The sequence below is a fragment of the Gopherus evgoodei genome, chromosome 1 (assembly GCF_007399415.2).
Source record: "Gopherus evgoodei ecotype Sinaloan lineage chromosome 1, rGopEvg1_v1.p, whole genome shotgun sequence".
Taxonomy (NCBI): domain Eukaryota; kingdom Metazoa; phylum Chordata; order Testudines; family Testudinidae; genus Gopherus; species Gopherus evgoodei.
Window position 1 is genome coordinate 239,721,175 of NC_044322.1, and position 26,500 is coordinate 239,747,674.

Sequence of the window (26,500 nt, forward strand, 5' to 3'; positions counted from 1 at the left end):
TGGTTTCTGTAATGCAAATACAGCAGAGTAACGTTGTCAAGTAGTGATACATTGAGAGAAAATAGAGAACAATACCTCTTCATCAACAGTGGTGTTAAACTCTTCATGGCTCGGAAAGCTGATTACTGGGACAGGAGATGGGCTTTTCTCTTGATCAGTTAAACTCTGCATGTCCAATAAAACCGCTGAAACAGAGCCTGAATTTAAAAACTCTTCACATTCGCCTTCTTTGCCTAATAGAAGAGAGATGCAAACATACTGGCTTTAGTTTGGTGCATATGAGTATTGTTCTCACAGAGGACAAAGCCAGGACTTTTATTTCTGCTCAATAGGACAACAGGGTGGGTGGGTGACGGTGATAGGAGGAGACAGGGTATAAGGGTGAGATGGCTGGCTTCTTTAACCCCTTCGTGACTGGCATCATGATTTTTCAACACAGATTAAAGTAAAACTCCACCAATAACAAAAATACATCAGTGCTTAACAGCAGGAGCTCCAATTCCAGCAGTACCAAAGCAGGACATAAGTATTGATACCCCCATAGGAAGCTATAGGATCGTTTTTGTTGCCGTGCCCATACAACAAAAGGCAAGCAAAGTTTCACACTGTGAGCCAAATCCTTAACTGGTGTAATTCGGCATAGTTTCATTGGCTTTAATGAAACTATGCCAACTTCCAGCTGAAGATCTGGCCCTATAAATCCATATTTGGAAATATGATGTCTAGGCAATGTTAGGCAAAACCCCTGAACAATAATGATCCAATTGGATTTTTTTTTTTAAATCCAAGAGGGTTGAATTTCTTTCAAGTCATACAGTTAGTGGACTCCAGATAGATTCTTCAAGGTTTATTTGGGGTTCCTGAGGAACCTGAATGCACAATCCTCATTTAAACGCATGGGGTGAGATGTTTTGCTGTGCCATTAAGAGGCAGGGCACAGCACATTGAGGCTAGAGGAAAGGGACCAATGGTGGCTTTGGAGGCCCCTGAATTAAGGTAGCTCTGAAAGGCTGCTTGTCTCCAGCTGCCTATGGTAGCAGCACTGCCCGGAATCCCCACTGTGCTTCATGCTGTGGCCCTGCCCCATCCTACTCCTGTCCACGTTCATATACATCCAAAGCAGGGCTTATGGTGGGGCTCACATGGGGCAGTGTAAAAGCCAGCTCATACAACCCTGAGCTGGGGGAACCTCCCCTAGCTGAGTCCGGTTGTCTAATGACTCATTTACGCAACTGTAGCAGCATCAAAGAGCCACAGTGGACAGAAGCATCCTGCTCATGCAACTATTTTTCTTAATTACAACAGCAGAAACCCCCTCCCTCCACATGAGCATCTCAGTGGGTTCCTTGTCAACATGTTGAACATTCTTGGTGTTCATGAATGTATCAAACTCCAAAACACTGCACACAGATGCTTCTTTTCCCCTCCTCACTGCACCAAAAAGAAACAGACATGTTTGTCTCAAATGTAAGATGAAGAATCAAAATCTGTCTCCATTGTGCCATCTGAGCCAAAATGGTGAACAAAGCTCAATGCAGTAAATAACTGGAAAAAGAACAGTCAAGATCGATTACTGTGCTAGCTTTTAAATAAGAAAAAAAACAAACCCTGCCAGTTTTTACAGTGCCACAAATCAATGGTGTCTCAGTCTGCCAATTCCCTACCATGTTAGCGTTTGTATAGTCGGCTTTCGTGACCGCGTTGCCTTTCTTTAACTGGTTCAGTCATATTGAAAGGCATGGATTTTTACTCTTCTGATCAATACCAAAGTACCACATGGCTGACAATGACAAGAAAAAGCACTGGGGCATTCACAGCGCTGTGTTTCTAGAACCTCTAATTGTCAAAGTAAAATCTCAACCTTACTGCCCCTTTTTCTCTAGCTGAAAACACTGTGTTCTGTGAAGCACACAAGAAATAAAATACACTTTTATCATTTCCCGTGGCATGTGGAGTATCACAAATGTACACTACTGAATCTTGGCTTCAAAACCTCTCTGTGTCTCCACTATTAAATAGGTTGCTCTGTCATACAAACCTTTGCTCTTTTCACATAAATGCTGGCCTGTTAAACCCAGGGCTGCGAGTTCAATCCTTGAGGGGGCCATTTAGGGAACAGGAGTAGAAATCTGGGGATTGGTCCTGCTTTGAGCAGGGGGTTGGACTAGATGACCTGCTGAGGTCCCTTACAACCCTGATATTCTATGATTCTAGATGGTCCTATTAAATGCTCAAATTTCATGATATAGGCATATGAAGTTTGTATATAGTGATATGCAAGCTGGGGTCAATGACACTAGTAAATAAATTGCCCACCATGAGGAGCTGAGTGCTCTCAGCTCCAGGAAAGATCATGCTCTTACATCCTGATCCGAAGCCCACCGAAGTCAATGGAATGACTGGTATTGACTTCAGTGGGCTTAGGGTCAGGCTCTCAGTAGAATCATAGAATATCAGGGCTGGATGGGACCTCAGGAGGTCATCTAGTCCAACACCCTGCTTAAAGCAGGGCCAATCCCCAGACCCCTAAATGGCCCCCATTAAGGATTGAATTCACAACAGTAAGTGGGGAATGATTGTTTTCACCATGCAACTTGTCTAAATAGGAATTTGTAAAAGTGCTTCAATGTGTATTATGTAGGACGATGATGTAAAGCAGCACATTCACTATTCGATTGATAGTAAGGCATTTCAGTGATCACTGATATAATGCAACTGCTTCTGATGGGTGGCAAAGGCAGCATGAACTGGTGATTTTCCTTAGTGCATTGCAACAGGGGCAGAGCTAAGGTAGTTTGGGTGCCTTACTTCAAAAATGAAACCTTAACACCAAGTTTTTCATTTGTATTTAACTCCAATATTTGGAAAGGTCAAATGCACTCAAACCACAAACACCCCCCTGCCACTTTATCTTCACCTTCATGAAATTTTTGTGTGGGAATTTCTCACTCTTTTCTTTAAAAATAGTCCTAGGAGCTGCCGGGGAGGAGTCTTGCTCCTACAAACCCTTTGAGGGCCAGGAGATCTAACAGCTCTTAGGCCACAGAGTATCCTGCAAATCACAGTCTGTCCGTCCCACCCCCACCCCAATCCTGTGATGACTTCGTAAGATCCAATTCTTATGAATCTCTGGAAGTCCTCAGGGTGAGGGCTCATTTTCTGAAGCGTTTAGGAGCAGCACAGTAGTGAGACTTCCCTCCAGTCTATTTCCGAATGGGTGGGACTCTCCTCCTAAGGCTTGTGGAAGTGAGGTTGCAGGTGGCTTTTGAGTCAGCAAAATGTGGGGTGTAGAAGGGAGGGGAAGAGTCCTGCTGCTAACTCACAGGCTTTGCAGTCTATCCCTGGGCAGGCCCGGGTCAGAGGATCCCCAGGCACAGGTATTTTACTGAGCCCCTCAGAGCCGCAAGTTAGCCTGTGCAACAGCACTACTTGGTTAGGAACCCTCCCACTGCCTTGCAGTGTTACAGACTCCCCAGGCTTCCAGCCTGCCTTTGATCTGGTTCTCCTAACCACAGCCTGTCCCAAAACACAGTTTCAGCGCTGCCCTCAGTCCAGACCCAACTCTACTGTGGCTTCAACCCTTGGTGCCTGTTCTTGGCAAAAGCTTCAACCAGTAGGCCTCACCTGCCTAGAACCCAGAGCCTGACATATTGTCCTTAAGTCTATTGGCCACATATTTCCCCTTGATTCCTTTGCTTCCCTTATCCATTTTCTACAATTCCTAACTTGTGATTTATATTATAAACTTCCTCTTTCTTCCATTTGTTTGTTTATATATTATATAATTAATTTTTATAGCTGCTTTCTCTTCCCTTCTAAACCAGGGGGTTTTTAAACTAGCATGGCCTTCTTCTGCGATGGTGGCTTTTTGGGCATCTTGTAAGGTGTCTTAAATGATTCCCAAATTATGAGTCACATTTTTCTGATTAATTTGTTCCTCCTGGCTGATCTGGCTTATAATTATTTTCAGCTTTGTGAAACTGGCTCTATTAAAGCACTATGTATATTTATCACTGGTCTGGACTTTACTCTGCACATTTTAAATGTGACCAAAATCATCATGGGTACCTAACATGTAGAGAGTGATGAACTTCTTCCCCTCTCCCTTTGCAGTCCAGGCCCTACATAGGAACTCTCAGGGACTAAAAAACCTGAACCCGGCAGTGACATGAGTTAGCTATTCTGCCCCCTGTCCAGCGCCAATCTTCACTCCCTGAGCGTCTCAGTGGGGCCTCCAAAGTCCCACCCCCAGCAACCTTATAAATCCCCAATTTTTATAAGACTTAGGATGCTCGCTGGGCTCTTGTTTTAAGTCATGTCCTCCAGAGGGAGGATGTGATCCTGTGGCCACATGCTGGCTCCAGAGGATGTGATGTGGATGGGGAGAGCCCAAGCCTGGCTCTCTCCTGCCCATCGCCTATTGCTACAGCTGCTCTAGTGCAATGTGTGATGCTGCTGCTGTGGTGGTAGTGGTGAGCTCAGCTCTTTAGAATGTTCATGTCTGGTTATTACTTTGGCAGGCTACGAATTCTCCCTAAAGAACACAAGCAAAAGAGGGGGAATGGTTATTTTTAAGTTAAACCTCGATGGAATTTCATGGGACAAAGAAAAGGAACTTTTCTAGCCCAAGGACTTTCCCTTTGCTGAATTTCAAAGGCCTGTGGCATTCAATTGGAAGTGATAGAGCTTCTTCCAAAAAAGTCACAAGAATCTTTTAAAATGGAAAGCGTCAGGCACCCTAAATGTGTGCAGTTTAAATGCCAGCAATGTGGGAAACCTTTGTACTTGCACTGTACCTTTTTTCCCTTGAGCCAATATTACCATGTCTTGCACTTTCTTATACCGATTCAGGGATTGTCGCAGCTCTTCTATCTTCCGATCCTAAAACAAAGGAAGCATCCATCTTGTGATTGTGATTTCTTTTATGAAGAGTCAAAAATGAGAAATAAAAATCTAAATAAATTAAATTGTCTAACAGATTTAAAGAAAAGAAGATAAAAGCTCAGAGCCTGAAGAGTGCCAGAAATATAAACCTGGATTTATATTTGGTGAAAACTGGTTTCTGTACAAAGGACATAACCAAAACTCAGGATCTAAATACGGAGGATTCGAACACCCACAAACTTTAAGGTGGATCTCAAATTTTGCAGCATCATCCCCTCTCCAAAAGAAAACTAAAACACCATATTTTACGTATACAGGAACTCCCCACTTAAAGTCATCGCAATTAACATTTCGTTGTTACGTTGCTGATCAATTAGGGAACATGCTCATTTAAAGTGGTGCAATGCTCCCTTTTAATGTCATTTGGCAGCCGCCTGCTTTGTCCACTGCTTGCAGGAACAGCAGCCTGTTACAGCTAGCTGGTGGGGGCTTGGAACCAGGGTGGACCAGCAGCCCCCCTATCATCTCCCCACTCCCCTAAGTGCCCTGTGCAGCAGCTGCCCTTCAGGCTAGCAATTGCAGCTGTCCCTCTCCTCACTGCCATGTGCTGCTCCTGCCCCCTGCCTTGGAGCTGCTCCCTGAGATTCCTGCTTGCTGTGCGGGGGGAGGGGAAGAAGAGGAAGGCTGTCAGGGTGTCCCTCCCCCCTGCAACCCACTTACTTCATCTTCCATAGAGCAGGGGGGGACAAGTGTGTGTGTGTGTGTGTGTGTGTGTGTGTGTGTGTGTGTGTGTGTGTGTGTGTGTGTGTGTTATATAAAGTCTTGTCTGGTGAAAAAAATTTCCCTGGAACCTAACCTCCTCATTTACATTAATTCTTATGGGGAAATTGCATTAGTTTAACATCGTTTTGCCTAAAGTCACCTTTTTCAGGAACACAACCACAATGTTAAGTGAGGAGTTACCGTATATATATAAAAAATGGTGTTTTAGTTTTCTTTTTCTATATACAGTTAGCATACCCTCTGCCATTTTTTAAAAAAAGGATACGCAGACTATTGATTTAGAGGCTTAGATGACTAGTAGGGCCAAGTTCTCAAAAGACATCTGCAAAATTTACACAAACCCATATGTATACATAAAACGATATGTGCATCTGCGAATGGTGCACATCCATATTCCACAGGTGCTATATACTTTATAGAATGCTCCTTTTCAGATTTGGCCCAGAATAATTCATGGCACTTATATGTAGAGCTTTACATTTTCAAAGTACTTTACAAGATAGGTCTTGAGCTGCAAACCTTTACTCATGCGAATAGTCTCACTGAATTCAGTGGCGCTACTTGCATGGACAAGATTTGCAGCATGCAACTTGTAAGTGCCTATTTGTGGTGGGTCAGAAGCAATTGCAATACACCTATTGACTTCAATGAGAACAGACTTGGACGCTTACTAATTAAATCTTCAAAATGTAACAATTTACATGATGCCCATGTGCTGATCGTACTAGAGGTGTAACTTCACACAATGAACAAATGCTGAACTGATGACTGTTTTGCTACCTTTTCTTCATTTGCTGCCATTAGAGACTCTACAGCCTTCTTCATTTTCTGTACCTCTATATCTAAAAATACACAACACAATTGCACAAGTTACATTAAATGAGAGAGTAAATGGAAGAAAGAAAACATCCTGACACTTTCTGAAGCTATGTTTACAAGAAACAAACAAAATGCAAACCACTAAAATTATTTCCATCGGAAATCGATTCACAATCGATTCTCTATGGAAGCAGTTTTCAACAACTAAATGACTGAATTTAGCAAATATTCATATCTAAAACCATCCTAAGAAAACTGCAAAAATCAATCAGTGATACCTTTCCTGTGTTATTTCAATCCCTTTAAATAATGGAGTAATTATAACGAAGAGCTCCAAAATAAAAACATTACAACAGGAGTGCAATAAAACAGTCCTTCATTATGACAACAGCCAAACATTCCATAGGGCATTTTATTAACCCAACTATACAAAGCATGGAATTAAGCAATGGATTGTGGGACATGGGGAGAAAAGCATTGTGTCATGAGGCTTAGTCGTAGCCCAGAATGGATGAGAACAGCATGATGGAATGGTTTATGTATTCACTGTGATGCGCAGTCATGCTGGAATGTGTGTTGTAGTTTAGACGTGGAAAAGGATCCTCAAAACAGAGATTACCAACTGTGCTTCATCTATAATCCTCACTTACAAAATATGTAAATGCCATAATGTAAATATGTAGAAAGAGGGAGGGTTATTTGTTTTTTTTTAAGAGGTGGGGATGTTCTTTGTTTCCATTAGAAATCTATCTACTTTGAATGAGCAAATGCAGCTTTAAAATTAGATATATTACAAATGTGGAAGAGTGATTAAAAAGATGAACAAGCAAAAATTGTGCTTTGTAACGCCACAGATTAGTGTTTTAATCTGCTACTGATTATTGCACACCAACAAATATAACCAAGGATTACTGCTGAAGGGGTGAAGAAAGTTCTTCCTCAGCAAGACGTAAGACCAAAGAAAGATGTATAAAATACATCATCCTGTGCATGATTGGCTGACTGGATAAATACAGCTATTTAAAGTTAGATATCCAAATTCTCTGCTGGTGCAAATCCGCTGACTTCAGTCGACTTATGCCAGCACAGAATTTGGCCTACTACATTGTGACTGCACTTAACACAGAGGGATGTGTTTTACTTACATGTGCCTTTTATGAAGAAAAATCTATCAATTCAACCAACTGTAAAAGTACTTCTTAGCAGGATCAATTTAATTTCTTACAAGCCTTTCTACAATCAGCCATATCAAGCAGGTGTGTAAAGCACCTAGAAATGAACAAGTATAGCAGACTCCCTCTTGTAGGCTGCTTTAGAAAGCCAAAAATTTTGTTTACTAGATTTTCAATAAAAAAAATTCATATTAAAAGTCACAGCCTATTGAAATCGCCCTTCATTTCTAATAAGGTAACTGAGGCTTATAGATGAGGCAATCTAACAGCTTCTGTTAAAGCAGTTTTAAAAACACATGCAGAAAGCTATATTCAGAATTTCTGAAGTATAAATGCTTGTGGAAAGACACCAGGGAACCTTACTTTTGTCTTTGAGCTTCTTTTTACAATTTTCATCTGTGCAGGAAAACCCAGTGGATTTGAAATTAGCATACAGGTTATGACATTAAATATCATTTAACAATATATGCTGTTACTGTTGGAGTCATCAACGAATCATTCCTTACTCTCTGACAACAAGAGTAAAACAAACAACATTTACAAAAGGGCCCAGTCCTATAAACTACCACATAAGTACTCCCTACTCACCTGCTGAAGCCAAACAGGATCACTTTCTACAGGCTCTGGCCTGAGAGTCTTATACAAGGCCTCAGCATTTTTTCTCGCCTGCATGTTTTCACATACATTGTCTCATCTAGTACTTATCCCAACAGACTACTCTTACCATAACACGAGACATTAAATATATTACACTTGTACTAACAACTAATAGTAGATAGCAGAATAAGATTGCTCAGGTAAGCATAAATCTGCCAACATGGCAGACACTCTAAAAAATTTCAATTGCATTTATTGCAAAAAATGCATTCTTTAATGTTTTCCAAACACAACAGAACCTTGGTTCATTCGCAGTAATGACTGAGACACCCCTGTGTGCAACTGAACGTTGCAAATTATGGCTCAGTACCATAAGTCAAAGGGAGCACGGAAGTTGAAGATGTTTGGCACCTTCCAGGAAAAAGCTCAAATATGAGTAATAAATGCAATAAAAATAAACATTAGCAAATTAGTAAGTGAACAAACAAAAATTGTAAAGATAATGCACACAATACACTTTATACATTCATCTTGGCAACTGAAGTCCAGTTAGTTTTATTTATTTTTACTACAATAATACTTCACACTAATCTAGCAAATGTAATGAAGCATATTTTACAAAAATAACGGAATCTCAATACTCTTAAGACTGACTACAGCAGGTGTATGTTGCTGAGAAGTAAAACAAGAGCTGGTCAGAAAATGCCAATTATTTTTTGTGGCAAATTTTGAAGAAAAAAAAATCTTTTTAAAACCCCATAACCTTCTAAGAAAACAGCCACAATCGATTTTTTAAAAATTTATTTAAAAGGTTTGGGTTTCTAGTTTTTCACTGAGAAACTGGAAAATGTTGACCATAATGAAAATTCTCCATGAGAATTCAGGTTTAAGTAGGATTCCTATAGGGTTTAAGTGAGACTTCCAAGTAGTGTACGTAGGCCTTGTACACATTCTGAAATTCACCCAATTAAGCCTGTTCTGCACTTAAAATTTTTGTCAGCACCCAGGGTTGCCAACCCTCCATGATTGGCTGGAGTCTCCTGGAACTGGCATTGATCTCCCAGTGAAAAAGCAATCTGGGAGATTTTAATAGGATATTTTAAGAAAATATTACGTCATGTTTAGGGGAGGGCGAATCTGGACCAGCTTTGGTCAGAGTTGGCAACCCTATCAGCACTGTTCTGTTGGTCAGGGGAGTGCTTTTCTTCCTTTACCTCTAACCAACTTAGCTATGCCAAGTCCCAACATAGACGCAGTTATACAAAAAGTCCTTTTGCTAGTGCAACTTACTCCATTAGAGTAGTAAACTATACTTTTGCAGTTACAAGCTTCATCCATGGGGTTTGGGGTATTCCCAGCAACCCTTTCTAGCGTAGACAGGGCCTCAGAATTGTAAAACACTTGGTCACCTTATTTTAAAGCAAATCAATATTATTGTAGGTTTTATGATTGCTTTGTGAATACTTGCAGAATATGTTAAAAGGAATAAACATGCTGGCAAAATGTGTAACGAAACTGAGGTTTTAAAACAATGATTCCCTTATAACAATTGACAGAAACAATTATTTAAAACAGATAAGGCATAACTACAACTGTGCAAGAGAGATCTCTAGAAACCTCCACTTAACCGGGAGCCCCCTTTGTGCTTACCTCTGTCAGTTATTTCAACTCCTTCTCCTTTCATCTTGCACACCAATTTTTCCTGTAACTGTCTGACCTCTGCTTCCTTCTGTTCCAGTTTCTCTTTCAAAGATGCCAGTTCATCCTATATAGATACATAAACATTTATCCATAAGAAGAACAAGGTTTAAGTTTTGAAGAGGATTTTAAAATATTTTTTACTATTTAACTTAGAGATGGTTCCCAAGCAAAATTTCACACCTAAGAAGCCCAGGGAGAAAAGCCTCATCTGGTGCAAACTGTTATGGGCCCATTGAAATAATGTCAGCTGAGAATCTGTCCCCAGAACTTTGAGTCTCAACTTTTGCAGCAAAGCTGCTATCTCTACAACAGGACAGACCCTTCCCCCTATGTCAAAACAGCCCCAAATTTGGAAATAGTTTGGATTCAGACCAAATTTTCCATGCAAGTCCCATCACCAATTTAAATGTACGATGATTCTTTTTTGTCTGAATTAAAACTAGCATTGGGGAAAAGAGGGGTATTTCTTTCTAGCATGCGTAAATAAAAATAAATGGGATGAGGCTTAATGCTTCACAGCACTTTCACAGTACTTTGTATGTTCTAAGTGCTGAAAGTGGAACAGTTGCATAATAATTCAATCGTGCTATATTTTTGGCCTAGTATTTTATCCCATAGCATCTGAACACATGAGGGATGTGTATGCTTACTGCATGTGTTTGAAGGCTAATAGATGTTGATTTCTCTTTAAACACAGCATTGTCTCCAAACAGGCCATGAACAGTTTTATCAATATGCACAACTGACTATGAAAGAAAATCAATCATAATATATAAAAAGCAAAATGCTCTGAAAAGCAATTCAGACAAAAAGAAAATAAGTCACAGGCAGTTTTAGCAGTAAGGAATAAGGAAACCAAACCAAACCTCATGGACTAGATATTCCATCTAAGCTCACTTTCGATTCTGACAACATAGAATCGGGTCACTGCACTTACACAGGTTAGTTCACCTATAACTTGCAATAGCAAACCCAGCTGAAGTGTAACACCTCAGCAGCGATTTGGTTTTGTAAACCAAAATCAAAGAGGGTGGGCTTGGATATGAGTCCCATTTCCTTGGAACACTGAAAGCTCAGATGGTGCTTGGGGTCAAATAAATGCTTCTGAACTGTATCTACCCCCATACACACTGACACAGCATTAAATTTTGTTTCCAAACTTTGGGCCAAATTCTGCTCACCTGAACAACAACATGTTCCTTTGGCCTCACTGGGATTCCTCATGGGAATAGCTGGAATAAGATTTTACCCTTTGTGGAAGCATATTTGATAATTATAAAATGGCATTTGCTCAACTTTCTTTTTAAAAACAAAACACAAAATTGCCTTTGCAATTTCTAATATTTCTATTAAGCCCTGAAATGGATACACTAAAATGTAACATTTGGATTTAAATACATTCCTGAGCTTCACTAATGATGTCAATGGCTCCAGAAAAAAAGGCTTGATTCTGCATTCCCAAGACACTCCAAACTTGTACTGATTTCAGAGTGGGAGGTCTAGTTGTACAGGGCATGCAGGTTTGGGCCTGTGACAAAGTTCCTCCTCTACCTTGGTGCGTCCTGCACTTATTGGCAGATTTTTCTCACCTCAGTGATCTTCCCCACAGTCTGGATCAACTCCTCCTGTATCTGATCAGGAGTTGGGAGATTTGGGGGGAACCCGGGCCCGCCCTCTACTCCGGGTTCCAGCCCAAGGCCCTGTGGATTGCAGCTGTCTATAGTGCCTCCTGTAACAGCTGCATGACAGCTACAGCTCCCTGGGCTACTTCCCCATGGCCTCCTCCAAACACCTTCTTTATCCTCACCACAGGACCTTCCTCCTGGTGTCTGATAATGCCTGTACTCCTTAGTCCTGCAGCAGCACACCCTCTCACTCTCAGCTCTTTGTGCCTCTTGCTCCCAGCTCCTCACTCGCACTTCCTCTCCTCTGGCTCCTCCTCGCCTGACTGGAGTGAGCTCCTTTTTAAACTCAGGTGCCCTGATCAGCCTGCCTTGATTGGCTGCAAGTGATCTAATTAGCCTGTCTGCCTTAATTGGTTCTAGCAGGTTCCTGATTATTCTAGTGCAGCCCCTGCTCTGGTCACTCAGGAAACAGAAAACTACTCATCCAGTGACCAGTATATTTGCCCTCTACCAGACTCCTGTACCCCACTGGTCTGGGTCTGTCACATATGTCTCCCCCCTGCTCAACACCAAGGGGTTGGGCAGCTTGGGAAGCCAGACAGTGCACAGGTGACAAGCCATCGGCATTGCCGTGACAGCTCCCTGCCCTGTTTTGCACACGGAACTGGAAAGGTTGGAGGGAGAACCACCACCTGGTCACCCTTGTGTTTTTCTCCTTGTTCCGCTGCATCCATTGAAGAGAGGCATGGTCAGTCACGAGGACAAATCTGCGCCTGAGCATGTAGTAGCGCAATGCTTCCATGACCCATTTTACGGCGAGGCACTCTCTCTCCACCACTGCATATTTTTGTTCCCTCGGAAGGAGTTTCCTACTGAGATAGAGAATTGGGTGTTCCTCCTCCCTGACCACCTGTGATAGAACAGCCCCAACCCTATTTCCAATGCATCTGTCTGCAGGATAAATTCCTTGTTGAAATCAGGGGCTATCAGTACAGGGTTATTGCAGAGGGCAGTCCGTAGGTCTGAGAATGCTTCCTCTGCTGTGTCAGACCATCTCACCAGATCAGGTCCACGGGCTTTCACTAGGTCTGTCAGGGGGCCTGCCCTTGTGGCAAAGTGGGGGATAAATCGTTGGTAATACCCCACTACACCTAGGAATGCCTGGACTTGTTTCTTGCGATGTGGTCGGGGCCAATTTTGGATGTCCTCCAACTTGTTCACTTGGGGTTTTACCAGACCTTTTCCCACAATGTAGCCAAGATATTTGGCCTCTGTAAACCCTACAGTGCACTTGGCAGGGTTTGCTGTAAGGCCAACTCGCCTGAAGGTATCAAAGACTGCCTCCACTCTGTAGGTGGGTTTCCCAGGATGAGGTATGAATGACCACGTCGTCCAAGTAGGCAGCAGCATAACTGTTCTGCGGGCGTAACTTATCCATGAGGCGCTGGAAAGTAGCTGGGACTCCATGTAGTCCAAAAGGGAGGACAGTATATTGAAAAAGACCCTCTGGTGCGGAGAACGCAGTCTTTTCCTTTGCGTCTTCTGCAAGGGGAATCTGTCAGTACCCCTTTGTCAAGTCTAGAGTAGTCAAATACCAGGCATTATCCAGACGGTCCACTAGCTCATCTATGCAAGGTATGGGGTACGCATCAAACTGGGATACTTCATTTAGTCGCTGGAAGTCGTTGCAAAACTTTGTGGTGCCACCAGGTTTGGGCACCAGCATGATTGGGCGGGACCACTGACTGTGGGATTCTTCGAAGATCTCCAACTCCAGCATTTTTTTCACTTCTGCTATTATTTCCTCCCTTTTGGCCATTGGCACCTGATAAGGCCTCATTGTTATTCTGGCCCCAGGGTTCGTGACGATGTGGTGATATGTCTCGGTTGTTTGACCTGGTTTTGTCGAGAACACATCTTGGTTCCGGAAGATCATCTCAGACACCTCATTCTTCTGGTCTGGTGTTAAATCGGGAGACATACACACATGTTTGGAAGGCTTCTTTTTCTGAGTTAGGTCTTTTGGACAGTTATGCATGCCTCCTGTGCATGCCAGGGTTTCAGAAGGTTGATGTGATAAATCTGTTCTTGTTTTCGGTGTCCTGGCTGCCGCACCTTGTAGGTTACTTCCCCCACGGGTTCAACCATCTCACAGGGTCCCTTCCATTGGGCCAGAAGCTTGCTTTCTGCCATGGGTACTAACACCTTTACCCAATCCCTTGGTTGGAACTGTCGGAGTTTTGCCTGGCAATTGTAATGGGTTCTCTGGGCCTCCTGTGCCTTTTCCAAATGTTCCCATACAATAGGGGTGACCCGGGCTATCCGGTCTCGCATCTGTATTACATGTTCTATTATATTTCTCCCCTCACTGGGTTCCTCTTCCCAGATCTCTTTGGCGATATCTAGTATGCCACGGGGGTGACGCCCGTATAATACTTGAAGGGGGGAAAACCCAGCTGAGGCCTGAGGTACCTCCCGGATAGCGAACATAAGATAGGGTAGAAGGGTGTCCCAATCCTTCCCGTCCTGACTTACCACCTTCCATATCGTAGCCTTGAAGGTTCGGTTAAACCTTTCTACCAATCCATCAGTCTGCGGATGGTAGACCGAAGTTTTCAGGGTATGTATATGGAGCAGAGTACAGAGGTCCTTCATTAGCTTTGACACAAATGGGGTTCCTTGGTCTGTTAATATCTCCTTTGGTAGCCCCACTTGGGCAAAGATCCCTACCAGCTCTTTGGCTATTGTTTTAGAGGCTGTGTTCCGCAGGGGGACGGCTTCTGGGTAGCGAGTAGCATAGTCCGAAACAACAAGTATATATTGGTGGCCTCGATCCGTCTTCTCCAGAGGTCCCACTAGGTCCATGGCTATTCGCTCAAAGGGGACTTCCATGATAGGAAAGGGTACTAAAGGTGCCCTCAGGTGGGGACGGGGACTGTGCAGCTGACACTTCAGGCAGGACGCACAGTACCTCCGCACTTCTTCATGTACTCCGGGCCAGAAGAACCTTCGTAGGACTGTGCCAGGGTCTTCTCTACCACCAAATGCCCCCTAAAAAGATGACTATGGGCAAGAGTTAATACAGCGTTCTGGTGTTTTTGAGGTACTAGGATCTGCTGTACCTTCTTCCCCTGTACTGGGGCAACCTGGTATAAGAGATTCTTCTTCATTATGAAGTAGGGTCCTGGTCCCTGGGTTTTCCCTTCCACGGGGGCCCCTTCTATTTCAGTCACCTCCTTCCTAATGTTGTCGTACCTTGGGTCTTCAGCCTGGTCCTGTCCAAAATTTCCTCTCCTGGGGCTAATCTACCCAAGATCTAGGGGCCCAGTCTCCGTTGCCTCTACTGGTTCAGAAGCGTTAGGGTGGGGGTCAGACTCGGGTGCTTCTCCCTCCTGGGTGGCCTCCTTTTCAGCTGCTCAGGTCCCCCTACCTACAAGAGCGACCTTCTGGCTTTGAGTCAGTATTCGGGTTCCCAAGGCCTCAGCTGCCCGCCTTTCCCTTTTTGACTTTCTACCCTGTCTGGGAATGGAAAATAAATCTTAAGATATTTCAGAGAAGACTGGGGTTTGACAGTCTACTGTGGATGCCTCACTAACTTCAGGGTTCCCCTTTTCCTCCAATCCTCCTACTGGGAGGTCCCTCCCTATGAGCACCGGGTATGGGAGTTTAGGGACTACACCTGCTGCTACCTCGGTAGTGTTCCTCTGAATCTTGAGTTTTACTGGGATAGTGGGGTAATAACCAACTGTCCCATAGACGCATGTTATCCCTATACGCTTAGCCCGCACCAGCTGACTACACTTGACGAGCTTCCCCAAGACAAGCGTGATTGCACTCCCTGAATCAACCAGTGCCGTGGTCTCTACCCCATTTAGTTTCACTGGTCCGGTTTACATATGTGGGGTTAGTGAGACTCCCACAAGGTGGATTAGGGAGCATAGGTCTGCCCAGTTCCCCAGGTTACACTGCATCGGCTCCTCAGCATTGGGACGCTGTGTAGCTATATGTCCCCACTCCCCACAGGCATAACATCTGTATGGAGCCCCAGGCATTCCCCGGTCTCTTGGTTTGGGCAATCTAACATCATGATCCTCTTCTCCCTCCGTGCTCCGACTCTTTGTGGCCTCTGGTGGGCCTTCAGCCCCTCTCTCTTTCCACCTGGGCCCTCCTGGTGGCTCAGTCACCCGAGCTCTAGGGCTTGGTGCTGCTAGTTTAACCCGGGGTGCCTCTTCCTTAACTGGTTGGGTCAGCTCCCTCGCTGTCCTTCGCCTCTCTACCAGTGCAACAACCTCATCATAGGTGTAGGATTCATTCTGGCTTACCCAGGCACGAAGATCTGGCGGAAGTCCCCTCATGTATCGGTCGATGACCAGAACCTCTAGTATCTCTTCCGGACTCCGGGACTCCGTTCGCAGCCACTTTCGTGCGAGATGGATGAGGTCATACAATTGGGACCGCGGGGTTTTGTTTTCCTGGTACCGCTACTCGTGATACCATTGGGCCCGCACTGTGGTTGTTACCCCAGATCTGGCCAGGATCTCTGCTTTCAACTAGGGGTAGTCTGCTGCAGCCTCTTCAGGTAGATCACAGTAAGCCTTCTGGGCCTCCTCACACAGGAAGGGGGCAAGGATGCCAGACCACTGATCTCGAGGCCAGGCCTCCCGTAGGGCTGTCCTCTCAAAGGCCAGAAGGTATGCCTCTACATCATCCTCCCGCGTCATTTTCTGCAGCAAATGGCTGGCCTGTATGATCTGTGTCCCATCATGGCCGCGGTTCAGCTTTGTAACGGTCTTTACCTGGTTTACCAGTTCCCGCAACATAGCCCAGTCTTGAGAAGCCTGGTCCAACAGCAGGCGACTAGTCTCTTGCTGCAGCCGCACTGTCTGCTGTTGGGCAGCTGCCTGGACACGGGCAACTTCCTGCTGGGCCGCCATAGCCTGTGTCAGTGCCTGCACTAAGTCATCCATTGTGGTGAAAAACAAAACAAAACCCTCTTTTTTTTTTTTTTTTTAAATCACCCTCCTCCTTCTGCAGCACTGTGCACACCAGATCCCACCCCCGACCCAGTTATGACAAAGTTTCTCCTCTACCTTGATGAGTCCTGCGCTTATTGGCAGATTTGCTCACCTCAGTGATCTTCCTCACAGTCTGGATCAACTCCTCCTGTGTCTGATCAGGAGTTGGGAGGTTTGGGGGGAACCCGGGCCCACCCTCTACTCCGGGGTCCAGCCCAAGGCCCTATGGATTGCAGCTGTCTATAGTGCCTCCTGTAACAGCTGCATGACAGCTACAGCTCCCTGGGCTACTTCCCCATGGCCTCCTCCAAACACCTTCTTTATCCTCACCACAGGACCTTCCTCCTGGTGTCTGATAACACTTGTACTCCTTAATCCTCCAGCAGCACACACTCTCACTCTCAGCTCCTTGTGCCTCTTGCTCCCAGCTCCTCACACACACTTCCTCTCCTCTGGCTCCTCCTCGCCTGACTGGAGTGAGCTCCTTTTTAAACCTAGGTGCCCTGATTAGCCTGCCTTGATTGGCTGCAGATGATCTAATCAGCCTGTCTGCCTTAATTGGTTCTAGCAGGTTCCTGATTACTCTAGTGCAGCCCCTGCTCTGGTCACTCAGAGAACAGAAAACTACTCATCCAGTGACCAGTACATTTGCCTTCTACCAGACTCCTGTACCCCACTGGCCTGGGTCTGTCACAGGCCCTACATTCTTCCACAAATGTGTCCCTATCTTAGAATCTTTAAGAGTTTTTAGTACAGTAATTGAGATTTAAATTGGAGTTGCATTCAGTTTCTGATGCAGGGTACTTTCCCCAATTAACTCAACATATGGTCTGCTAATTTATAATGTTCATAATATTTAAGGAAGTTGATGTATTATAACAATTATTTTTCTGTTTAAAAACACATTAACAAGTCTTTGGTAAGAAATTATTGAGAAATTAGTGTGTGTGTGAGTGACTGTACAGCTCAGTAAGAGCTTTTTCTGAATAATGAATGCAAGCTGGAGAAGTGAAAATTACCCCTCTGAAGGGGAATACTTTAAATTTAAAATAAAGTTGTGGGTAAACCACCCAAGGCCTGTGCACTACTGAAATCCCTCTAACGTCCTATTTATGCCCTAAAAACAATTTGTTAGGAACATCTCACTTCACAAGGTTTAGTTTCTAGTGGAAAGAGCACACTGCATGTCAACAGAAAGTAATCAATAAAGAACACAGACAGCATGACAGCAAGATGCAAACACAGACCACAAAGCAGTGGTGCAGAAAGGATTCAAAACAGGACCAATATTACCCACAATCTACTACACCTTTAATATCTGGCATTTTTGCTCCATCCGCTGCTTTTCATACTGCATCTGACCCACTTTGATTTTCATGCTAGAAAGTTTGGCCATTAAAGACTGGTAACAGAGACAGAGGAGTGAGAGAATACTAATGATAGAAAAGAAACAAAGCTAGATAGCTAACAGAATTCACAACAGAGTTAGATACTTAGAGAAATGGCATGCTAGAATTGCTCAGGTTACTGCTTTCTCTTCGGGGTAAACATGGATAACGTATAGCCCATTTAAAAGAAAATATTGCTCCGTTTTCATCCCACCCATGGTCCACACCTTTCTCATTACAAATTATGTTCCCTGATCAACGCATACAAATATCTAAACAGAATTTAAATATAAAAACTGCTGCTTGCAGCTAGTTAACTAAAGCAATGGTGCCTCTCAGAAATGGGGCTAAATCTGTGGCTCTGATCTGAACTCTCCTGAATTTGTGTGTTGAGGTCTGAAATCAGAACCTGGTATGAAATTTACAAATGGCTTGTCTGTTTTTTTAAATGAGCATCACAAAAGTCTTTGATCTGCAAATTCCCAAGACTTCAGGATGTTTGAAAACCAGATACGGGTCCAAAATTTGCAGCTTACGCCCATTCTCTCCCCTCTTTCCTCAGTGTAACTTACTTTGGTGGATTTAAGCTTCTTCTCATACTGAAGTCTTTCATTATCCATCTCTCCCACTCTTAACCGTAATTCACTGATTTCCTGCATCAAACCCTGAGTGAAAGGAAAAAGAAAAAACAGAGAAATTCAATAAACAAGACAGAACAACAGCTCAGCAACCACACATCACTGGGAAAGTAAAAACAAAGCAATACCACAAAAAAAACAACAACAACCCACACACATTGTGCACACAGACACTTCAAAGTTCATAATTAGGTCAGGACAAATATTCAAGCAATTCAGAGCTCAGTGGACCATCCATGGGCTCCAATTCCAAGTTCCCACGTTCCTGCACTGAATGCAGGAATGAAGGAGGGAAGCAGCAGTGGAAAAGGTAGCTTTGAGTGACTGGTGTGCTCCCTATGTCCACAGCCCCCTCCCTCCTCTCAGCACCTTTACATTTCCAGGGCAGCATAGAGAGACCTTCATGCAATTGAGAATTAGACCCATGGATTTCCAGGTTTACTCCTCAAAGCACCAAATTAATGCATGCAGGCAACAATCAGCTGATTTATCGACTTTTAAGTAAAATAGCAGCTGGATCCTCCACCATCCTGCACCTCGTGTAGTCATTTATACCTGTGCAAAGTGAGTAGAATGTGTTACTGGCCTGATCTGGCAGCATTTGACACCCATTTTGCACAGCTGTGAATGACAAGGAAACGGAGACTCTGTCCCAGTAACTCTTCAATATTCCTATGACATTAGGTCTTGTTTCTGGTCCTCTCTCTAAAATACAAGTGGTAAAATAGTAGTGACCTAGAATAAAAACCCTCCAGTTATGCAAAATCAAACGCTGACTTCATAAAGGGACTATATAAGCAAGTTACATTTAACCAAGACTATACAACAAAACCAAATAGACCAATTATTGGAGAGCAGTGAGACAAGATGACACAATGTGAATCCAAATTATGCTCACCTTATTTGTGCATGTAGTCCCAGCAGATGACATCCTATAATTAATTTTTGTACCTATATTGTCACTGAAATGAATGGGATATTATTCATAATGTTCCATATTTTTGGTCACATTAAGTTAGATGGTATTGCAACATAGTCTACCAGGCCGTGAATGCAACTGCCACCAAAAGACTGAAATTTGTGCAGCACAGAGCTGCATGCCTCATAAGCAACAAAAGCTGCTGTGAATGCTGTCACGTGTGTGCTTTGTGAACTCCACTAACTCCTCTTTTGCTTCAGAACCAGACTCACAATCCTAACCCTAATGGACTGGGATCTGAATTCTGCAAAGACTGCCTTGCCCTTCCTGACCTTTCCACAGCAGCTACACTTCACCCAAAGTGATGCAGCTGGGGACAAGCAAGTTTCAACATTCTAACAGTAGGTGAGGTAGAGCACTCTGAGCAGTGGAATACCAGCTGTACAACTCTTTGCTAAAAGAGGTGAGACTAAACCCAAAGCTGACAGTGTTTCAATCAAGATGCAAAGAAATATGTTGATGATTAAGGCTACGATTTTGACACGGAGGTCACGGAAGTTGCAAGTGGCAGGGGGACCCCCGCAGCTCAAGCTCCCCACTCCCATGGGCGACAGGGGGGACCCCCACAGCTCCCAGCCCGTGGGTGGTGGGGAGCCCCCACAGCTCCAGCTCCTGTGGGTGGCAGGGGGACCCCTGCAGCTCAAGTTCCCTGCCCCCAGAGGTGGCAGGGGGACCCTGGTAGCTCACAGCAACAGTTCCAACTCCCCGCTGCTTCCGGCAGCGGGGGGGGGGGCCCGCCGCTGCTCCCAGCCCCAGTGGGAAGCAGGGGAATCCCTGTCGCTCCGGTCCCTCCGGCAGCAGGGTTGCCGTGGTGGGCTCCAAGCCACCACAGGGGGAGGACTCCGCAGCTCCTGGCTCAGCCTCTCCCACACCCCAGCTCTCTCTGCCTTGGGCATCAGGGGACCCTGCAGCTCCCAGCCACAGGCGGAGGGGAACCCTAGACCTCCAAGCCCCCACAGGTGGTGGGGGGCCCCAGAGCTCCCCATTTTGTCATGGATATTTTTAGTTAAAGTCACAGCCAGGTCACAGGCAATAAAAGAAAAAATTAACGGATGCCTATGACCTGGCCATGACTTTTACTAAAAATAGCTATGACAAAATCTTAGCCTTACTGATGATTATTAACATCCCCATTTTACACTAAGGCAGAGACAGATTAAGTGATTTGTCAAAAGTCAAACAGGAAGTCTATCGCAGAGCCAGGAATTGAACCCAAGTGTCCAGTGCCTTTATTACCAGACTATCCTTCCTCTCAGATAAACTTCCAAACTGAGCTGTCAAACGTTTTGAGGATTCCTCATCACGCATTATAAATACAATGGATATTGCATCCTTTGTATCTGTTTTTGAAGAGCACAGGGGAAGGAACTGTACTAGATTACATAAACATCCTTAGGTAGCTAAACCAAGCAGAAATGAGCAGCATGTGCGTTTGAAACCCTCAGCTTCTTTAACACAGAACATTCACCACTGGGCAGAACGTCTCTCCATGAAAGTAAACAAGGCATGGTGTGCTGGAAAATAACAAAAGGTATATTGAACTTGCTGTTTGGCAGGGGAAAACATTTACCTGAGTGCTGAGGTCTGAAACAAGCCTCTGGCTAGCTTTTTATTTATCATGTCCATTTTGTTAATCTGAGGTTTACAACCCTGATCCCCAGACCAGTATTATATTTTGGCTAAAAGTGCATTCTTAAAATGCACTGCAGCAATTGTAATGCCGTGAAAAACACTCAAGAAAAATATATTAGCTTTTTTATGAGTCCTGGAAAACAGGCACAGGAGGATGGGAAAATGACTAAACCCTCCTAGTTTAACTTTCAAGCCCCAGACAACAGCATGGTGCTCAGTTTTACAGTTTCTGTATAAGATGCTGCAGTCAGGGGCAGCTCCAGGCACCAGCATGCCAAGCACGTGCCTGGGGCGGCAAGCCACAGGGGGGCGCTCTGCCAGTCGCCACGAGGGCGGCAGGCAGGTTGCCTTCGGCAGTATGCCTGCGGAGGGTCCGCTGGTCCCGCGGCTTCAGCAGACCTCCCACGGGCTGCCGCCGAATCCGTGGGACCGGGGACCTCAGGCAGGCAAGCCGCCAAAGGCAACCTGCCTGCCATGCTTGGGGCGACAAAATACCTAGAGCTGCCCCTGGCTGCAGTCTACTTTCATCCATGCTAGCCAATGACAGGCACCCTGCATCTAAGACAAGCAACCCAACAATTCCATTAAAGGATATTTATGGGTAGCTGGAATGACTTACCTTCCAGCCCATTCCGGATGTTCTCCATCTACTTGCCTTTTAGCTGTTTCACTGGTTATGCTAGACACTCAATGAATCTGAAGATCACTTAGCAATATTTTTATTTCTTAATGAAGATCAGACAAGAAGCAGGAGGCAGATAAATCTTACAGAAAAAGAGTAGGGTGGGGTTGGGGAGTTTAGTCAAATGTTATTATCCTGAACCATGACTGCAACTTAATTTAAGCTATTTCTGTTGGTCAGTGGGTACTTCTGGCAGTAGGGGTTAAATGAGGTCCCTGTGTCATTCACGGGGTTCTGGTAGCTCTAGCCTTTAACCTTACTTCATTTGGAAGATGGTAGAACAAGCCATCCTCCTGCCAAAGGGGAATCAGATTTATTATCCAGGACTGAAGAGTCTTACAGAAGCACCCATGCTCTCTGGGAAGCTTAGTGGTCTTGCTAGCCCAGTATCAGGCAGGATGTCATTGTTGGGACTGGGGTATTACTGTGACTTCTGAGGGAATGGGTTGCTCCCCTGAATTGAAATGCAGTAACAACAGGAACAAGGAGCAGCATGTCACAGGCAGACCAGGCATCTCCTCCCCATCCTATTGACTTTCACCTTTTCTTGCCCTCTAGTTTTAGTTAGCAATTGGTGCATAGTTTAATACAGATGTGGCCCTCCCTGGCACTTTGAAGCAGTTGATGCACGTGTCTTTGGAGTATGCACTCTGCAAAACAGATCTGGTGTGAATGCAGGGGAATCTCTCCTTACAGAGAGACAAATTAATCCCTTAACAACAGTACTGGGTCAATTAAAGCTCAGACCATTTAAAATTGCAAATGTCAATAGTGAAACACAAACAGAACTGAAAAAGCTGCAACTCTGAACCAGTGGGAAGAGGAGGGGAAGAAAATATTCTTTTGTGGATAAAATGATTAAACAAGGAATGGAAAAAAAAATCTATAAAATTTGCCACATAAAACAGCTCTTCTCCATCTACTTCAAAAATTTACAGTTGACTTGAACGTCAGAGTTTATAGCTACACCCCATCCAAGTTAAGCTACTGGAACTAGAAAGTTAATTAAGAAAGAGATCATTTAGAGTCTGTTAATGATCACTATGCTAGTGTACAACTTTATAACTTGGCTCCACCTGGCATTTCCTTACCAATCATCAACTTAGGGATGAAGTGGGACCTGATAGACCATGTCAGTCTTCTTATAAACATACACAATTAAATACACTGAACTGTACCTTGCTCATGAAAAATGTTGAAGATTTCAATCAAATTCCTGCACCTCTGGCCTTAGATTTGTGTATTGTTTTATCAAAACAGATTTGGATTTTTTTGTTGTTGTTGCTAGATGTTTGACTTCAAACTGGCAAATAATTTTGTGTCTGTAATTGATGAGGTTATTACTTAGAACTTTATCACAAATTGTTTGAGACTGAAAATACCAGAAAAAGAAATCCATCAAATCCTCATTCAAAATTCCTTTAAAAAATTTTTCCCTACAAGTTAATTTAATGAAATAAATGAATGTTAATAGAACTGTTAAGATGTGCACACAATCTCACTAAGTAATATTATTCCTATAAGCCAAGCATTTTCGCAGCCCATTCCCTATGGTTAGCTACTCTGTCTTTCTGTGTCATGTCTACTGTTACATTGTAAACTATTCAGGGCAAGAACCATGCCTTCTTATTTATTCTATCAAGTTCTTCCTGCACATTTGGGTGCTGTCTAATTTATAACCATCATCATTAAAAATATTAGACAGCTATTGCAAAGGGACAAAAAGAATTAAAGAACATCTATGACCATATTTCAAAAACATAAATATCACCAATATGTTTTGCAGAAAAATTTTTTACAATTCATTTCCTGCCAAAGAGTGTGGTATATGAGATTATACTCCAAATTACATTCCTTTGTCAGTTTTCCAAGGCAGAGAAGTAGGTTTATATAAAATCTTTGCCATTAGCATACATGGGCCAGACCACATCCTTGCATAGGATGGGCCGGAGAGGAAGAGGGGGAACAAACATCCCCCACAGCCCTGTTCTGCATCTACACAGTGGGCAGCCACAATCCTGATCTTTGCATTCCTTAGCTCTGTTCCCCCTCTTCAGGCAATAGAGATTCAATTCTGCAGCTCCATCACTGACTTACTCTCTGACCTTGGGCAAGTCATTCAGACTCAGGTTTTCAATAGTACCTAACTTCCTCAGGCTCCTTTGAAAATCCCAGTCCATCTGTTTGTGCTTCAGTTCCCTCAACAACTGCTTGAGTTGTCCTTTTCCCCAGCCTTTGTCTATTTTATTGATTTAGATTATAAACTTTTCAGTGCGTGGACTATTGCTTACAAGGTGCTAGTACACTGGGGCCCCAATGCTGATGGAGGCCTCTAAGCGCTACTCTAATACAAATCAGTGTAACAGTCCACAGTCAGATTACTTCTGGGAACTGGTGATAGTGCTTGCCACATCTGCACCAAATTCACCTGGCTCTTCAGATATGGTGATGTAAAACCACAGTATCGTCATTAGGCCTTGATCAAATGCCCACTGAGATCAACAAGAGTATGATTAATTCAGTGTGCTTTGGATCAAGCCTGGAGTGAAAAGTGAAACACCAATACGAGACGTTTTTTGTGGAACCTGCTCAACTTGTATTTAACCTCTCCTCTGAAAACACACACACAAAAGGGTTAAAAAGATAGCTTGGGCTAGGTGTACATACATGTCTAGAAGACACGAAGAGCAGCTGTTATGTTCCAATATTTGGCTCCCCAAAAAACTATGCACTTCATACTCCAGAGCTTTTCCTTGCCCTGGCCTATGGAGGACTTTCCATGGCAGACCTCAGATGTTGCAGCATGAGGGTTGTTCAGCATGTAGCCTGTTGTCTTTCCACAGCCCCCCACCATTCCGTCCCCCACTCACAATAATCATGCCCCTAGCATGAGTAATGGAAATGGGTAGCTGCTGAGGCACATTCAGGACATTTTTAGGCTGTGGCACTCATTTCCCCCTGCTGGCACTGGGGGATGCGAACTGCAACCATAGTTGATATTGCACCACTCAGAGATCAGGGGCGCTGGAACAATTCATATAGTGGGGGTGCTGAGAGCCATTCAACCAAACTGTAAACCCTGTACACGATGGAAACCACTTCAAGCCAGGGGGTGCAGCAGCACTCTTCTCCCCTCCTCCACCCCCCCAGTTCCAACATCTATGTCAGAGATTCACTCCACACAGGAGTGTGGTGCTGTTTGAACCCTGAAGGGAGGACAGTTTTGACTTCAAGTTGTGGCTCTATAGAGGGTCATGTCTGGCCGTAAACACCTCTCCCTAAATAAAACTTCCTCCCATTTAGAAGATTTCAAGAACCGCAAGGTATGTTTACCTAGCTTTCCACAACACTACATTTGGACCAAAGTGTCCAGTTCTGGCCATCTTCAAGAATGACACAGTCAAGCTGGACAGAGAACCGCACAGAAAGATGATAGAGAATTAAATGGAGACTTTTACCAGAGAGAGACACACAACTGGGATTATTTAATATAGAAAAAAAAAATCAATACTGATTTATAACTACTTATTTAAATTATTATTTAAATTCATAATTTAAATAAATAATTACTGAAATTAATCATAAACCTTGAAAAGCTACTGTATTTGAGAATACTGAACAGAGCCACTCTAGGAGACAAAGATTTAATTGATGAAGGAAATTATGCAAAAAGAATAATAGGGGGCATTCATTTAAAGAGAAGCAGTGAATAGCGTAAACTGACTCCCAGTTCAAGGAGAAGCAATAGTAGCATATCTAAACAAAAATGGGATGACTGTGTGGGAGTCAATTATTTAACTCTATCAGTAATCAAGTCTGTTTTATACTTGGGAGTAATCAACTACCTTCTTTGGAGGGCTCAGGATATTTTTTTGATGATTGTGCTTTCTTCTGGACATGAAGCTTCTCTGGTTCTGGTGATTTTGTGCCCGTGAATGGCACAAGAAGCTCAAGGACAGGATTTTCAAAGCACTCAGCATTGGCCTCATTGAAATCAACTGACTATTGACTTCAGTGGGGGTAGAGTTAGGTCAACAATGAGCACTTTTGAAAATTCTACTTCCCAAAACTATAAAGCACAGATATGCAGAGTGGTCACCAAGGCTTTACTGCCATGAAGGGTCAGCTCATAGAACCAGTAAGTTCCATAATAAAGTAAGCAGTTCTATGTTGCCTCTCTTTTTTTTTGAAAAGCAAGACACATTTTAGTAATAGTTTATTAGTTCTGGCACGGATGTCCTGCAAATAAAACTATATTATTCTTAATCATCATCATTAATAATTGCATTTAAATGCAATTGAAGTTGAATGTTATTTTATTACAGCATCTTTTATCCCTATAAAAGACCATGATTAGGCATATTCGGAGGCATGTAAGAGAAATATTGGTATTAATAGCTACCATGCAGGTAAGCCTTTTGCACAGAGTCTACAGTTGCAGTGCATGGCGTGGAAAAGTCACCTCTTGATCACCATACTGTAACCTCTTTTCCTGGAATAGTGCTAATTCCACCTCCACTTTCTCCATCTGTTGTCTGAGGTCTGCTATTACGTTATGGAGTGACTGCAGTGCAGAGGGAAATGA

At 43.7% G+C, this 26,500-nt stretch overlaps 1 protein-coding gene across 12 annotated transcripts in view; it reads right to left on the minus strand.

Moving 5' to 3' along the window:
* PPFIBP1 (PPFIA binding protein 1) overlaps positions 1–26,500 on the minus strand; it is a 187,336-nt gene that overhangs the window by 39,090 nt on the left and 121,746 nt on the right. For 4 of the 12 annotated variants that reach the window (XM_030540631.1, XM_030540640.1, XM_030540613.1 and 1 more), the window contains 8 exons: positions 26,378–26,479; positions 18,557–18,649; positions 17,906–17,998; positions 9,906–10,020; positions 8,022–8,054; positions 6,448–6,509; positions 4,797–4,881; positions 76–233 (listed from right to left, as the gene is read on the minus strand). In XM_030540631.1, coding sequence (XP_030396491.1) covers positions 76–233; positions 4,797–4,881; positions 6,448–6,509; positions 8,022–8,054; positions 9,906–10,020; positions 17,906–17,998; positions 18,557–18,649; positions 26,378–26,479 — 741 coding nt within the window. The remainder of the gene's footprint in view (positions 1–75; positions 234–4,796; positions 4,882–6,447; positions 6,510–8,021; positions 8,055–9,905; positions 10,021–17,905; positions 17,999–18,556; positions 18,650–26,377; positions 26,480–26,500) is intronic. The other 8 variants (XM_030540682.1, XM_030540674.1, XM_030540705.1 and 5 more) reach the window with 6 other exon arrangements.